Source organism: Megalobrama amblycephala, linkage group LG15, assembly GCF_018812025.1.
Source record: "Megalobrama amblycephala isolate DHTTF-2021 linkage group LG15, ASM1881202v1, whole genome shotgun sequence".
Taxonomy (NCBI): domain Eukaryota; kingdom Metazoa; phylum Chordata; class Actinopteri; order Cypriniformes; family Xenocyprididae; genus Megalobrama; species Megalobrama amblycephala.
In genome coordinates, this window is record NC_063058.1 from 6,487,049 (window position 1) to 6,504,490 (window position 17,442).

General features: G+C 43.4%; 1 protein-coding gene across 6 annotated transcripts in view; it reads right to left on the bottom strand.

The window, feature by feature from the left end:
• ano3 (anoctamin 3) overlaps positions 1–17,442 on the bottom strand; it is a 137,171-nt gene that overhangs the window by 37,442 nt on the left and 82,287 nt on the right. For all 6 annotated transcript variants that reach the window (XM_048158282.1, XM_048158284.1, XM_048158281.1 and 3 more), the window contains 3 exons: positions 17,270–17,404; positions 17,022–17,118; positions 4,058–4,118 (listed from right to left, as the gene is read on the bottom strand). In XM_048158282.1, the coding sequence (XP_048014239.1) occupies positions 4,058–4,118; positions 17,022–17,118; positions 17,270–17,404 (293 nt within the window). The remainder of the gene's footprint in view (positions 1–4,057; positions 4,119–17,021; positions 17,119–17,269; positions 17,405–17,442) is intronic.

The window sequence follows — 17,442 nt, forward strand, 5'->3', positions numbered from 1 at the left end:
TGCAACCCCTTTATTTTTGGTTGCCCTCCCTCCAATATTATCTGAAGTGTTAACTGCTGAAGCAGTTAACACTTCAGCTTAAGCAGCTTATTGGAGGAGTGGTCATGGCGAGAAGAACACCTTCAGCTTTTGTTGCCCTCCCTCTAGTATGTCTGGAGGTTTTAGAGGTGAACTGCTGAGGCAGCAGCTTATTGAAGAAGTGGTCGCGTTAAGATGAAGCGACCCCTTTGCTTTTAGTCTGAGCTTCTTCCAGCTCAGCTGGTGAAACTGCTGAGAGGCATCCATTTTAGAAGGGCTGGTCGTGGTGAGATGATGTGACCCCCTCACTTTCTGCTGCTCTCCCTCCATATTCTGGAGGTGTTAGCAATAAACTGCTGAGGCAGCAGCTTACTGAAGGAGTGGCTGCTGTGGGATGATGTGACCCCTTCACTCTTTAGGTGTTTTGCCAAGGTACAACCAACTTTTCAGAATGCGGTGAGAAGTGGAAGAGTGGCTAAACTCTTAAGGTTAGAGTCTGTAATTCTGAAATTCTCTGTAATACTCAAGTACCCCTTAGGGTAGAAGCAGATGGATGGAATTACGATGGGTACTTACAAAACTCCCTCTACTTCGTTTACCTCTCTCCCCAACTATTGTTGGGTCTTAAAGTAGGGGTATCGCTCACCTTTGGATGGGTGCTCTACTAAAGATGAATCACTTGCTATAGTGGGTTTTGAGTAGAGTACTCTAGACAGGGTATGAGCTGCTCTCACCCAATAATATTGGTGTCTTTAAGTAGGGCTTGAGCTCCCCTGTGGTTCCCTTGGGGTTAAAGTCCGGGTGATGAGAGTTACTGGGCACACCGCATTATGCACTGCTTTCATTTTCCTCCCATTTATGGGCAGAAGTAGGGATATAGGCTTCACCTTGGAGGAACGGCAACATCGAAGGAGGCTGAAGGGCTAATTACTGTGGGTTTTAGCACCTTGCAAAGGTCGTAGTTGAATTACTCCTTTTGATGAGCTAATCCCTAAGGGCTTTGTCAAAGTATTGACATAGCTCACACTTTATTAAGCCCCGGGTATAATTCACTTTCCGCACCCGGACGCATCTCGCGCGCAGTCGTATCCGCACATCTTTCAAAGTATACTCAACCGCAGATGCGTGCAGATGACCGAGTTCGACATGCGCAGTACAATTTTTTTCTATAATCTACCAGACATCGGAGGGCATTACTGAGTCATGTCAACAACTGGACATTTGCTGGGCAGGATCAGAGAAGAAAAGTAGTGCATCCACCATTGCAACATAGTTCAGAAGATACACCAAGAGAACAAGAATCAAAAACGATGGAGAAGGATATGCTATGTACTTTCTGATCTCTTTGCACAAACGCTCGTCAAGTTTGCCGTCCATTATCGTGTTTTCCTCCTTGTTTCATTCGTGTTGTTTTTGAAATGCTCTTTCCACACTCTTCTTCGATGACTGCACAACTGTGCTCAGTACTGTGCATATTGACACCTAATGGACTCTTCTGTCCCGCTGTTGCACGCGCACCGTCCATGCTGTCTCGAATTTGGGCTGCATTTGGGTGTGCGGTTGTCCGCGAGCACTCCGGATGACGAAAATTACATCATGCAGACGGTGGGTGCACGAACGTGGACAGCCGAAGTATACTTTGGGCTTTAGAGCTTTTGCTCTTGAGGACTTTAAAGCTTTTTGCCTACCCTGCAAGAGAGAAAGGAAGGTTGTAAAGGCTGTGACTTCCCTTGCAATAGAGCTTGGATACCTTTTCTTGCTATTACAGAAAAACATTGGGCTTAAGTACTGGCTCCACTAAGCAGTCTATGAGTCACAATTAGCGCCCCGGGGCTTGACACGCTCTGACTCTAGTGATCTGTAGAAACAATTTATATTATGCCCACACTGTTTGTGCATATCCACAGCATAGTCAGACAGGCGTCCCCTCAGCATGGCCTAGTGATCTAGGTTACACATGTAACCATGGTCCTGAGAAGGGGAGCGAAACGTTGCTTCTTGTTGCCATGCATGACGTTTGCCTGCACATCTCCTTCAGACAAAAGAGTTCATGACGTGTCCTGCAGGCACCCTTGTATACTCACGGGCGCTCCGCTTTTGATTCCATGGACTGCCATTGGTCAATAAATCGCCGTATTCGTTACATGTATTCAGACACTGGTCACGGTGAAGGTGTTCCCCATAGCATCAACTCCATCTCATTCCCCTTCTCAGGGAAACAGGGTTACATACGTAACAGACATTTTGAGTCAAAAGATAGAGCCAATGAGATATTCTATCATGGATAAAAGAGACCATTGAGTGATTTGAAAGACATGAAGGTAGCACTGTTTTGTTGCCATAGACAGTGATCAAATATAGCCTACAGTTTGGGCAACAGCAAGTGAAAATATTAATTGCAGTGTTTGACCAATTAGAATCAACTATTAAAGAGAGCCAAAGAAAGATAACTTAGGGCATACATTTCTGTAAATAAATGTGACTGAATATCTGTGTTCATGGCCTATATTTATTTTAATTCTAGCATTTTTTGTTCTATTGTTCTATTCCAAGCTTCTAAAACACTGATGGGGTGTTAATGAATGGTCATCCTTGTACCGCTTTTGTGTGAACTATCATTTGTCTCTGAAATGTTCAAGGGTGCTTTCTCACTATCACTTTTTGTTCCTTAGAACATTTGTAGTACATTTGCGACAAATAGATGCAAGTACCGTTTTGTGCAGACACTTTGAAATCAAAACCTAAGGTTCAAATACCAAAATTTAAATGTAAAATATAAATACAAAAAACAAAAGATAAAAAGCTATGCATTTTGCTGCCTTCTCCTGCATCATCTTTAACAAGCAACAGGGGTAAACAGCCTGCTGCTTTGATGATGCAAACACACTGCGGTTTGGACCAAATAATATAGCGTGAACACAATCCAGTGGGGGCAGAGGGAGGGGAAGGAATGGAACCAAGTGTGGCAATCGAACAAATTGTGAAAGCACCCTAAGAGAGAAATTTATCCTGGTTTCTCTCAACAATGGAATTGTGGTTTTGTTGTTTTAGAACAACCCTTCTTCATCCTCACTAAAGCCATTCTTTTGAGCAGTTCATGTATTCCATGAATAAGTTTTAAAAGCAAATTTGATGATAGGACCCCCATATACATGTTTTTTTTCACTGTTTACAATTTCGTTTGATGAATTAAGGTAGCCTATAATTTAATGTTAAACTATACAGCTACCCTAACTGTGATAGCGTTAGTGGCATATGTGTCATGCTTTATTGTTTTTATAGCCATTTTCCAGCAGATAAAAATATGGCTGTGACTAATATGTTGCTTTGTTTAGATCCCACACGTCACCTACAGTTCTGCACCTGAAAAATCCTGCACAGATGAAGCAAACACAAATAATACAAAATATGTTAATGCAAACACATGTACTGTAGCTATACTATTTAATTTTCACGCCTTCTGGAATATATCATATAAAACACTTCAGAGCTAATTAATGTTAGTTAAACTACCGTTTGTTTAATGTCACATTTGAAGAAAATTTCCACAGCCCAGTAAATCCAACATATCTATTCAGATTATTCTACTTTTTATTTCACTCCTGGGAAGTGTTTCATTGGCTTTAGCCAGTCAATTACACTAAATAATGTGGCCACAATTATCAAGCACTAACTCACCTGTGATCGCCACCAGGGATCCTTCAACTCTTATCTATTTATCGCTGCTCGTGTTCAGAGGGGTAAACTAAAGTTTAAGCAGTATTGAAATATTTAAATGTTTGGGCTTTAAGTGAGGTCTACTGTGACAGGACTGGATAATTTGTTGTAATGTTGGACAAAGCGGTAATTGATTACAGCTGCTTCTCTTGGGCTTTTGAGTCATTCCTATAGCAGACCAAAGACTGCTATAGATTCTTATTCTGCACGCTGAAGGAAGCCTCTTTTATATTGCTTAATTTGTTTTCAAACCACATGCTGACCTGTCTGTCTTTCTGCTGGTGAAAAGAGCAATGATTAAAATAAAAAGATTCAGACTCACCCCATATTGCCATGAAGATAGCAAAGAACACCGTGCCTCCATTATCAAAAAGATGGGTCACCTAGTAGGCACAAAAAAAGGCAATATGTTTTAGAATGTATAACTAGGAAATAATAGCAAGCTAAAGCATATGTATCAAGGAAAGAATGGAATAGAAAAGCATATGAACAAATAATGATTCTTTACATAGGATTCACATCCATTAATCTATGAGCAACAGGACAAAGTAATCTCAAAAAGTTTAGTTGTGCACTAGCAAAAAATTCAGATGTTCTTTCTGATTTGTCAAATCAAATTTTTATAACAGTCTCATTACAGTTTGTAACTATTTTACATATTTTGTTTTACTATTTTTCATATTATTTTGTACAATTTCATTAGTATGTTTTCGTACGACTACTGTAGCTCATGCCCCACTGATGGTTACAAATCAAATTACAAATTTTTCCAACAAATCACATCATACAAATTTGTTAAAAATTGAAACTTCATAAAATATTTTCCTGAGATCAAGTTGGATTTTTAATACTGAGAAGAATGAACACAGGTTGTCACTGCAATAGCTGCCATTTGTGTCAATGGTTTCGCTTGTGCACACAAACAAGTAGCTTACCCTTCTAAAAAAAGACCACAGTGTCTTGCATCAGTCACTAATGTGCCTCTTGAGTCCTAGGACATTGAGGTTTGGCTTCACAGCTATCTCATACCAGCTAGCCTGTATTACACTCAGCCCTTGAAACCTCAATCCTACCCGGGTCACAGCATCATTGTAATCAGTTCCCCTTGGCTCCCGTCTGAGTGGAGCTCAAACTGGTGATTGCAGGCATGGGAATAGGGCGCTAACAAAGTCGTTAAAGGCCACAGCCTTTAATTCATCGGAATGAATGCTCACTCTGCTCCTCGCCAGTGGACATGCACCGTTAATGTGGTGCATGTCTGGAGAAAGCCAGCTCAACATTGTTATGTCTGTCAGCATCGGTGATGGATGATGGCATTATCTATTGGCCCAACCCTAGCTAACACATAACAATCCATATCTTTTTGTTTGTTTAAAACAAATAATTTCTATTAACTTGTATTTTTAAAACTGAGAAATAATTGTTTAATTAAATCTATTTGATTGGATAAAGCAAATAATTTCTAATACATATTTCTTAAATGAGATGTTTTGTTTTGGATCTTTTTGTTTAGATCAAAAATAGAATTTAAATTAATTGACTTTATTCAACAAGAAAAATATACTTTGTTTTCATAGACAGAGAAAATATTGTTTAGGGCAAGTTATTTGTTTTTTCATTCGGCTCAAGTTATAAAATATAGATGTGAACCATTACCCTATAAATTTGTTTTAATTGGATGAATGGAAAACATTTTTTCAGTGTAGAAACTTCCAGGCAGGTGTGTTGAGGCAAGTTGGAGCCAAACTCTGCAGGATAATGGCCCTCCAGGAACAGGTTTGGACACCCCTGTTATATACCCTTGAAACGTGATTGGCAGCATTTCCTTCAGAACTTATGTTATGAACTTCATTCAAGAAGAGCGGGAAGTAAGACAGAAGAAAGAGCTGGTGGTCACCAAAAACTCCAGTAGTAGGATGTAGAGAACTTGACTGGCATGTGCCAAATAACTCTCTATTGATATGACTCTAGAGCAGAAAGCAAGACTGATCTGTTGCTCTGACTTCCCAACAGGAGCTTTGTTTTTTGAGGAGGTGGAGATTTTGGCAGAGGCAGATTTGAGCTGTAAGTCGTGAGAAGCATCTGAGGGCTTGGCAAGAGGTTTTATGTACAGCTCAAATAATCGTTTATTTAACCTGCACTGCACTGCAAAAACAAAAAAAAAAAAAAAAAAAAAATGTAAAGAGTCTGGCAGCAGAGTTTCCAGACAGATTTTATAAATTACAGCAAATAACCATTTCACAAAATTACAAAAAACTGTAAAAAATAATTAAATTACAGTATATTACTGTTGATAATTGCTTATTAAAACCATGGAAAAAAAAACTGAGCATGTCAAATTACATAGAAAACTACTAACATTCAGGTTAAACTGTGAATTTAGGGTTTTATAAAGTGATTTTATAATAATGCATGTCAGGGCTTGACATCAACTTTTTTGCTCACCAGCCTCTGTGGCTAGTGGTTTTTCCAAAGTTACTAGCCACTCAGCATTTTTACTGGCTAACAATTTTGCTGTTGGGAAATTACATTTTATATGATTAAAGTTGACTTTGACATGCTAAAATTAGCCTACTTGATTTTGAGACATTTTACTTGAAACCCTTTCAAACTTTCAAATGCAGATTGACCACCTAAATCAAGACTAGGCCTGATATATCAGCTGGTATGTACGGGTGGGCAAGGGGTGGGTAATATGACCATAATAGGATACATTTTATAATTGTATAAGTTATATTTGTTAGTCTATATAAAAATAACAAAGGAGCAAATTAGCCAAATTACAACATACAAGTAGCAAATTAAATTAGCCTAAACTCTTTTTTCAGATACAGTAGGTTTATTTAACATTTATTTACCATCTTTTGTTGTTTCATTAACATTAATGACAGACAGGTATTTAATTGGGCTGCTGAATGCATGTATGTAATATACTGACACATATCCAGTTTTTACCAACCTGTTTACATACACTCAAGCCATAACCGACTGTATTCATGTGAGATACTCCACACGATGGACATTTTGACATCTGTGTGTGCGTGTATTTGACTATTCAGGCACAGAAGAACACAGGAGAACTGATTGCGCGCACGACAAAGAGAGCGCATGCGAGAGAGCGCTTCTGTTGTGTGTCATTTAACGCGATTCCACCGATCCCGCCGATCCCGCCTTCACTAACTGCAAGTTAACTGATAACAAATTGTGAACAGATAGTAATTTTGTGCTACGACGAGCTTGGCTATCTTTGATAAGGCCTGTAGGCTGAAATTATATTCAACCCGCAAAAGTGGCTAGTGGGAGTGGCTGTCTTACCCGCCACAGCTGAAATCTACCCGCATTTGGTGGGTTGGAGGATGTTAAAAGTCAAGCACTGTCTACAGTAATTTACTTTCAGAAGATTGAGAGCCTTTTGGATATTTTGGAATATATAACTGGGTGTCATCTGCATATAGATGCTACATAAGGTTGTATTTATGAAAAATTGAGCCTAAATGGCCCATATACAATAAAAATATAATAGGTCAAAGTATCGACCTCTGTTGGAACACCAAATCTCCAATGCAAACTGAGAATGACCTATCCTTTAAATGTGATTTAAACCAATCTAAGGCAGTACCCTTAATACCAACACCAACAATAAAATGCCTTAATCAACCGTATCAAAGGCAGCTGTGAGATCGAGTAAAATAAGGATATCTACCTTCCCAGAATCAACTGCCAATAAAATATCATTAAAAACATTAAGAGGGCAGATTATGTACCTAAAACGTTACAAAGGTAACCCTCGTTCCCTGAAGGAGGGAACGGAGACGTACGTCGGACAGACCGACGAATAGGAATCTCGCTAGAGAGGCCAATCTATTTCGAGTGTAACTACAACGAGCCAATGCACATTGGCATGCAATCATATGCATCAGCTGCTCGCCTCGCAGCGCGGGTATATAATGAGCAGCAGGTGCGTTGTATCTTCAGGTTTTCGCTGAGGAGCCGAACCAAGCAGGCGGCAGCATCAGCAGGACAACGACTGTGGCGACAGGACGTACGTCTCCGTTCCCTCCTTCAGGGAACGAGGGTTACCTTTGTAACCGAGACGTTCCCATTCAGTCGGTCACGTTCGACGTACGTCGGACAGACCGACGAATAGGAATCCCTACCAAAGCGCCACAGGAGCTGCCCTCTTCCAGCGCTCTGTTGTAAGCCACCTGGACCCCCTTGCCTGAGGACGGTGGGACAGGGCTAACACACAGAGAGGGTCGATCACTGCTGTTCTCAAACCCATTCAGTGAGACTATTGGATAACGCTGGGAAAGCGTAACCTTTCGTTAGGAAAGGAACGCTGCGGAAGCCACATCCTTCCCCGAAGGAGTTATGTGGAGGAGTACATATGGACTAACCTTGTAGGTTGTACAACATATGGAAGAACTGGAGTGGCTCCAACTCGATGAGAGATGGGTTCTCCCAGAGGGAAAGACACGGGCTTCGTTTAGGAGCAACCATTGAAAACCCATATGGGATCCCCGTAGGGTCACACATATGGAACCCAGCCTAAATCCGGTTCTCAAGGATGCAACGGAGTATAGGCCTGGCGCCAGACGCTCCGCCACGTCGGCTGCCGAAGGGTAACCGGAGGACTCAACAGGGTCTGCCCGTAGGGACTCTCTGGAGAAAAAGAGCGCATGTAGCGCAGCAAGCCGACACTAAGCCGGGGCCTCTCCGTGCTTCTGACCTGAGGCAAGAACACGGGAGGAGACCGGCTCAACACGAAGGCTATAGTACCTAGCAAACGTGTTAGGTGTCGCCCAGCTCGCAGCTCTACAAATGTCTGTTAGCGAGGCGCCACGAGCCAGCACCCAGGAGGATGCTACACCTCTCGTGGAGTGAGCATGCAACCTGAGCGGGCAGGGCACGCCCTGAGCTTGGTAAGCCAGGGCGATGGCATCCACTGTCCAGTGGGCCATCCTCTGCTTGGAGACAGCCTTTCCCTTCTGCTGGCCTCCGTAACAGACAAAGAGCTGGTCTGAGGTCCTGAAGTTTTGAGTTCTGTCTATGTACAGTCGCAAAGCGCGGACTGGACAGAGCAAAACCTGGGCTGGGTCTGCCTCCTCCGAGGGCAGCGCTTGCAGGCTCACTACCTTGCCCCTGAAGGGAGTGGTAGGAACCTTGGGCACATAGCCAGGCCGGGGTCTCAGTACCACGTGGCTGTCACCCGGCCCGAACTCCAGGCACGATTCGTCAACCGAAAATGACTGCAGGTCCCCTACCCTCTTGATGGAGGCCAGTGCAACCAGCAGCAAAGTCTTCAGAAACAGAATCTTTAAGTCTGCTGATTGCAAGGGCTCAAAGGGAGCAATCTGAAGTGCTCAAAGCACCAGAGCGAGGTCCCAAGAGGGTATGGAGGGAGGTCGAGGAGGATTTAACCGTCTCGCCCCCCCTAAGGAACCTGATGACCAGGTCGTGCTGACCAACAGTTTTGCCATCTATGTGGTCGTGGTAAGCGGAGATAGCAGCAGTGTGGACTTTGAGGGTGGAGGGGGACAGCCTACGCTCCAACCCTTGCTGCTAGAAGGACAGAACGACTCTGATCGAGCATCTTCGGGGGTCTTCTCGGTGAGAAGAACACCACTCGACGAACAGGTTCCACTTCGAGGTGTAAGCACATCTTGTAGACGGTGCACGTGCCGAAGTGATGGTGTTAAGTACCTCGGGGGGTAAGTCACCTAGAACCTCCGCATCCCGTCCAGGGACCACACATGGAGTTTCCAGAGGTCTGGATGCGGGTGCCAAAGAGTGCCCCGTCTCTGAGAAAGAAGGTCCTTCCTCAGAGGAATGGGCCAGGGAGGGGCTGTCGCGAGAAGTGAGAGTTCTGGGAACCAGGTCCGGTTGGGCCAATAGGGCGCAACTAACAGGACATGCTCCTCGTCCTCCCTGACTTTGCACAGTGTCTGTGCAAGTAGGCTCACTGGGGGAAACGCATATTTGCGCAGGCCCCGGGGCCAGCTGTGTGCCAGTGCGTCTGTCCCGAGTGTCCCCTGGTCAGAGAGTAAAACAACTGGCAGTGAGAGGTTTCTGGTGAGGCAAACAGGTCTACCTGAGCCTCTCCGAACTCTCTCCAGATCAGCCGGACCACCTGGGGGTGGAGTCGCCATTCTCCCGGCAGCGCGGCTCGTGAGAGCTCGTCGGCCACATGGTTGAGCACACCGGGAACATGAATGGCGCGAAGCAACCTCAGATGCTTCCGACTCCACAGGAGGAGATGGTGGGCGAGTTGCGACATGCGACGGGAGCGTAGACCACCTTGACGGTTGATGTACGCAACGGTCGCAGTGTTGTCTGTATGGACCAGTACATGCTTGCCCCGTAGCGGCCCTTTGAGGAGGCTCAAAGCAAGGCGTACTGCAAGCAACTCGAGGCAGTTGATGTGCCACTGCAGCTGGGGTCCCGTCCAAACCCCTGAAACTGCAAGCCCATTGTACGTGGCACCCCAGCCGGTGGTCGAGGACATCCGTGAAAACCACAGCATGCCGGGGCACCTGTTCTAGGGGCACTCCTGCCCGAAGAAACAAGGGGTCCGACCACAGGCTGAAAGCTTGCCGACACTCCTGAGTGATTGCCACCCGGAACGTGCCGCGTTGCCACGCCCATCTCGGGACTCGGCCGTGAAGCCAGTGTTGAAGCGGTCTCATATGAAGCAGACCGAGCGGTGTTACAGCCGCTGCGGCCGCCATATGCCCCAGGAGCCTCTGAAAGTATTTCAGTGGGACCGCTGTCCTGCCATTGAACGTATTCAGGCAGTTCAACACCGACTGAGCACGTTCCTCTGTGAGGCATGCTATCTGTTCGACCGAATCCAACTCCATACTGAGAAAAGAGATCCTCTGCACCGGGGCGAGTTTGCTATTTTGCCAGTTGACCTGAAGCCCCAACTGACTGAGGTGTCTGAGCACCAAATCCCTGTGTTCGCACAACTGATCCCGAGACTGTGCTAGAATGAGCCAGTCGTCGAGATAGTTGAGGATGCGAACACCCTGTTCTCTCATGGGAACAAGGGCTCCCTCCACGACTTTCGTGAAGACGCGGGGAGACAGGGCCAGCCCGAAGGGTAGGACTCTGTACTGATATGCCCGACCTTTGAACACGAACCACAGGAATGGCCTGTGTCGCGGAAGGATCGAGACGTGAAAGTACGCGTCCTTCAGGTCGATCGCTGCAAACCAATCCTGGGGACGGATGCATTCGAAATGCGTTTCTGCGTGAGTATCTTGAACGGTAGCTTGTGGCTCCGATTCAAGACTCGCAGATCCAGGATAGGTCGTAACCCACCGCTCTTTTTGGGTACAATGAAGTAGGGACTGTAGAACCCTGACTTCATATCGGCTGGAGGGACCGGCTCTATCACGTCCTTCGCCAGTAGGACTGCGATCTCCGCACCGCAAGACAGGGGCAGACATCTTTCACTGTAGTGAAGAGGATGCCCCTGAACTTGGGGGGACGCCGGGCGAACTGAATCGTATAGCTGAGCCTGATGGTCCGAATGAGCCAGCGAGATGGACTGGGGAGCGCTAACCAGGCTCGCAGAGACCGTACAAGCGGGACCAAAGGGACCACCGGCGTACTCACAGTGGTTCAGCGAGGTGGAACACAGGGACGCGGCTCGGGGGGCTCTCTTTGCGAGGCGGCCCGAAGCGGCGTCACAGTGTGCTGGGCAACACTTACCTGGTTCCACGGTTGGACAGAGGGAGCAGTCAAGGCTTTGTTTAACCGCTGCTCGCTGCTGTCTGCTGGCGACAGAAGAGGGGGATGAGAGTGGTGAGGTTTTTCTCCTCCCACTGCTCTCCAAGCCCGCTTCAGACCTGGAGATGGCAGGAAACTACTTTTTTTTTTTGCTGTTGGGCTGTTGGGCCAGCGGCGGAACAGAAACAAACCCAATAAGGATTTACCACCCGGCCCTCCTCCTCCTCTCGCACCTCACAAGGTAAGCCAGGGGGCGCTTCTGGACCACTGAGGTGGACATCGTCTGGCTGAGGGTCTGCGCCGTGACTTTGATCACGGTTAGTCAACAAGCGCAGCTCAACCCCAGCTCAGAACTACCCTCATGCATAAAGAGTGCCTTGGCCTCACATGCAGGGTGGGAGTGGTCTGTGTACAGCCACCCCATCCAAGAGGGCAGTGAGAGAGGAAAAACTTATGCAGATTTTGGCACTTTTGGCGTTCCATATTCACGGCACCAAAATACCTCCATACTGCCACGTTTTTCATGCACATCCGGGACACCGGGGAAAGCATGGCTGTAAACTCTGAAACTGAGTCAGCATAAGCACACACCATCACAGTGGGCAGTGTCACCCTCATTTCCAGAGCAAAACAGCACTCTCTCCGATGCTGCAATCGACGTCTGACCCTCAGCTGGAGCTCTGAATGAAATGCTAGGTTCCCCTATGAGAAGGACCAGCAGTCCAATCCAGAAACTGCACAGCTTGCAATGCGCTAGAGAGGGAGGGGCCCTAGGGGGTTGGTTCCCCGAAGGAACCCCTCAATCTCATGTCACCCAAACCATATCAGCAAAGTAGACCTCTTCTGGTGCACCAGAGAGGGCGCTACAGTGGAGATTAGGCAAGGGAACCGCGCATCCAGAGCGCCGAGCGAGCGCTGGGTTGCCGTGACAACCCGCGCTGCAGCCCGACAGCTCGACGGCACACGACACGCAGAGGAGCGAGAGTTTTGCTCTCGCTGATCTCCACGGTCTCCCAAAGTGTCGGCCAGACCCGCAGCTGTGCTTTTACACACAAGCGGCAGCTGGCCAACAACAGAGGGGACTCAAACTTCCCGGAGAAAGAAGAGTCACGACCGGCGTGTCGATGTGATCATGTTCTCATATGAAAACATGAATCACCCACGAGCATCGCTTCAGCACGCGCCCAGACATGTGAAACAATGATCGTGGCCGTCAGTGAGGACAGGAAACGACTGCATCCAGAAGCACACAGGTAGAATGTCATCTTTAAAAAGACGCAAAATCTACTTGTGTAAGGTCTTTTAGGGACTACTCTTTTAGGTGCCGAAGCACGCAGTGGAATGACCGCTGCAGCACAGACAGGGGATAGTGCAGCCTGTCGTGTGCACTCTCTCCTTGTAGCCGCCCTCTTACCAGCTGTGAGAACAGCTCTTAAGCGCTCAAAAGCGCACCGTTCACCAGCCGTGAGAACGGCTTTTTACAACTGAGGCTTTGCTCTCTCAAAAAGGCAAAACAAAGTGCTGTCCGCCTGCACCAACACAAAGAGCAGATTTTCCAAAAAAGCTGACTTGTTAAAGACAAACACTCGCTCGTAGACACCACTGTTTGTTACAGACAGTTCGGCTCCGAAGTGAAAAACTGAAGATGCAACGCACCTGCTGCTCATTATATACCCGCGCTGCGAGGCGAGCAGCTGATGCATATGATTGCATGCCAATGTGCAGTGGCTCGTTGTAGTTACACTCGAAGTAGATTGGCTTCTCTAGCGAGATTCCTATTCGTCAGTCTGTCCGACGTACGTCGAACGTGACCGACTGAATGGGAACCTGACATATCCTGACATATCTATTCATATCTAAGAATTCAAAAGTTGTGATAAAACAACCTTCTCTAACATTTTCATTAAAAAAAAAAGTAATTTCGATATAGGTTGATAATTACTTAAGACTGTGCAAAAAATACCTAAATTAGGTTTCTTAAAGGGATAGTTCACCCAAATATGAATATGATCCCATGATTTACTCACCGTCAAGCCACCCGAGGTGTGTATGACTATCTTCTTTCAGATGAACACAATCTGAGATATATTTAAAAATATCCTTAGTCCTCCAAGGTTTATAGTGGTTGTGAATGGTAGGCCAAATTCTGAAGCCTGAAAAAATGCATCCATCCATAAAAAAATGAATCCATACGACTCCAGAGGGTTAATAAGGGCCTTATCTCGGATATCTCAGATTGTGTTAGTCCGAAAGAAGATATATACACCTTGGATGGCTTGAGGGTGAGTAAATCATGGAATAATTTTCATTTTTGGGTGAACTATCCCCTTAAGAAGTGGCTGCACTACTGCATGTATGTTTAAAACAAGCAGGAACATTTGCACTGAGTAAGCTAGTATAAAAAAGAGACAACAGCTGATGAGGGATAGGATCAGATGGATGGACAGAATTTTTTAGAGAATCCTTGGCAAATTTTCAAAGGAGACTTGCTGTCTATCCTTCTTCCATTTTCACTTGGCCCTTTTCTGCATATTTGCCTAGAAGTACGGATTTCATTATTCATCCATGGCTGTGACTGAGTTTTTGGTTCCCTATATTTTAAGGGTGCAATCTCATCTAAAATTTCTATACAAACAGAATTAAAAGAATTAAAATACAGTACATGTATTATATGTACAAATAGCCTACTATTTGCCTATAACCTTACAAAAATTCCTTTTAAAAAACTAAAATTGATGTAATACCAAAATAAATAATTACCTGTAAATGTAAAAGTGTAACTTTAAATTACAGCGAATCTATGTAAAATAACAGGTATTTCATTGTATAATAAAAAAAAAGGAAAAAATCTGTAAAAAAATAAATAAAAATAAAAATACAGACCATTACCTGTAAATTTACAATTTTTAATAGTGTGCGTGTAAAGAGTACATTGTCATTTAATCCTTTTGGATATGGGAGGAATGGCAGAACTTGAATGGGGATTTTTATAACAGAACACCCGTTGAGTGAATTTTGAAGCGAGTTTGAAGAACCGTAACAGATGTTTTTGAAAGCAGAGCTGTTGTAGGCAGGCATTAAATCCCCTAAGCTGAGAAATCAATGGCGGGTTGTGAAAATCATCCTCAGAATTGAAGATTTTGCCACCATGTGACAAAACTGTTTCACTAGTGTGGGATGGACCAATAGTAAAGAATTGCTGAAAGGTGTGAGGACAATAGCTTATTTCCATTCCATTGTTACCGCTGGCCCAAATTCAGGCCCATGACAGTAGTGGGTTGCCAAGAAAGAATCATGTCAACCTTGTTTTAACATTGTCTCCTGAGCTATAAAAGAGCAATCTTCAAACAATAAAACATTGCTCAGGGCAGGAACCAATTTTTAGGTGTATTTTATTTAAATATTAGCCTTTCTCAGGCCAAATCACTACCATGTTCCCATGACACAAAATCTACTTTCAGTACTAGCTTCACAGCTTGAAGAATCTGTGTTTGATTTGCATGTTGAAAATCCAGGACTAAACACTAATTCAAAACATATGCATATCTTTGACATCAGACAAAACAGGCTTTCCTAATGAGGCTAGGACAAAACAGATACTCTGAAAACAAAGTTGTTACCATTAGAAACTGTTATAAACTATGTCTGTACACTGAAAGAGTAGATGGAAACATCTTTTCTGCAAAACAAACTGTATTCACATAAAGATGTCTACAGGAAATACACAGTATATAAAATATCACTACACAACCAAGATGTGTTTGCTTTGACTTTCATGTTGTTTGTCTTGGTTTTCTTGACTTTCCATGTTCCCACAGTATAGCATCATGATCTAAGTACAGGGAAGGACGCCAAGATGCAAATTGGCTCGAGCAAATTGAATCAAAGACACATCTACTGAAGAAAAGTCCAATATCCATTGACTTCTGCTTCGTTATAACATTTGCCATCAACTTTTTTAATTGTTAAAAATTATGTAATTGTTTTAATTGTTAATTGTAATTGTTTTTCTTAATAGTTAAGAGAAAACTGTGCAGCAACATTTTCCTGATATTAGGTCATCAAAGTGAATTTATTGGGAACAAAATCAAGGTGGGACAAGGGCCATTTGACTGGCTTATATTTTACCCAAAACCAGGACATTATCTGTTAAGTTCACAGGGTCATTAAATGAGCAACATTTTGAACAAAAAGCTGAGAATATTGCATTTTTGTCAAAGATGACAATGTGCATAAGCAATGGTTCTATAACTTGTTTCTGCTTCTTTTTTGCCTGTGTTTTGATCTGGACTTTCTGTACTCTTTTAGAAGACGCGTAACAGTGCCCCCTACCATATAACAGTGAAAACACGGAAAGCTGGAAAATTCCATCAGGGAAAGAGTTGTGTCTTTAACTACTACTGTATGTACTACTACTTAAGTTAATCTTTTGATAGAATGCACTTATGTGTACATGTACTTACATTTAAAAAAATACCTGCATGTAATTACACCTATAATTAAAATCTATAACTACATCTATAATTACACATTTGACCCTTCCTTTACACCTTAACCCACACTTAAGCCTACCCATATCACCAAACCTGTACCTAACCTTACCCGTATCCCAACTCAATAGCAGCACAAGTGTTTGAGGCTATCATTAAACATGATAAGTACATCATAACTTTTTTATGCACACTGAAAACCTTAACGCTCAAAATACTTAATTGGTTTGAGTAAGACAAACTTAAATTGAACAAATTTAGAAGAGTTTCTGTTAATGTGGGGTTTTGGTGAGTTACCATCATGGTGACAAGTAGCACATATGGCTTGGTTTGTGAGCAGGTAAATTACATGTTTTAAGTTGCTGTACTCATTCAGTAAGTGCTATGTTATTGTTAACATGTTAGCAAATTAGCAAGTTGGCATTTTTTGTATTTTTTTAGGATTTATAGTGAAGTAAATAACTAATTTGATTTGCAAGAACTCAAAATAAAAAAGTTTAACTAAATATTTTATGTTAATTGCTATCAAAATATATGAGTTAGCTAACTCAATACTTCAAGTTAGAAGCAATTAACATGCATGAGTACTACAAACTCAAAACTTGATAGTTCTGCTTACTTAAAATTGGGAACATCATAATTAAAACAAATTGAGGTAACTGATTACTTTAATTTTTTTTTTTTTTTTTTTTTTAATTATCCCAACTTATTTGGATTTACAGTGCAAGTACATAGTAGTTAAAGACACCTAATATAAAGTGTGACCATTTACAGAGATTCCTTTAACCCTAAAACACAAAATACGGCTAAAACACAGGTGAAAACTCAATACAGATAAGTCTCAATACAGACTTTTTTTTTTTTGTGTACATAAGCATCATTACATAGTAATGTACCATAGTACTTTTTGCATTAAAGGTCAAATATATTTTTCAATTGAATGGTGTATTGATATGTCATTAAAATTTTGATATTTATCAAAATGACATTTGTTTTTCATACATAACTAATTAGTATATAAAGAACTATGGTTTATGCCAGTAGAAGGTGGATGTACGATACCTTTGCATAGACACAGCTGTCACTTAGAGTCCAGGAGCTACAGTTGCCTTCACACATGGGGCACATGATGGTGGTGTTAGCCTCACAGATCTCTTTACTGAAACAAAACAAAAAATCAAATACTCATGAATCTGTGGTTTATTGCAAAGAATTTGTAGGGAAACATTTAATACTGGTGACTGATGGGACCAGGTCCAGGAACACTGGGGGTCATTTTGAAATAACTGAAAACACCAGCAAGGACCAACCTTACTTGGCTGGAGTCCATGGTGAAAAGCCCATAGAGGAAGACAAAGAGGCCGACTAGAGCAGCAGGGATCAGCATACCTGTATACCAGCCTAACCAGGCAAAATACAGCCCGATCTTCTCTCCGAAGTACCGCCTATGAGACAGACAGGCCAATAAATGACAAAAAAGAAC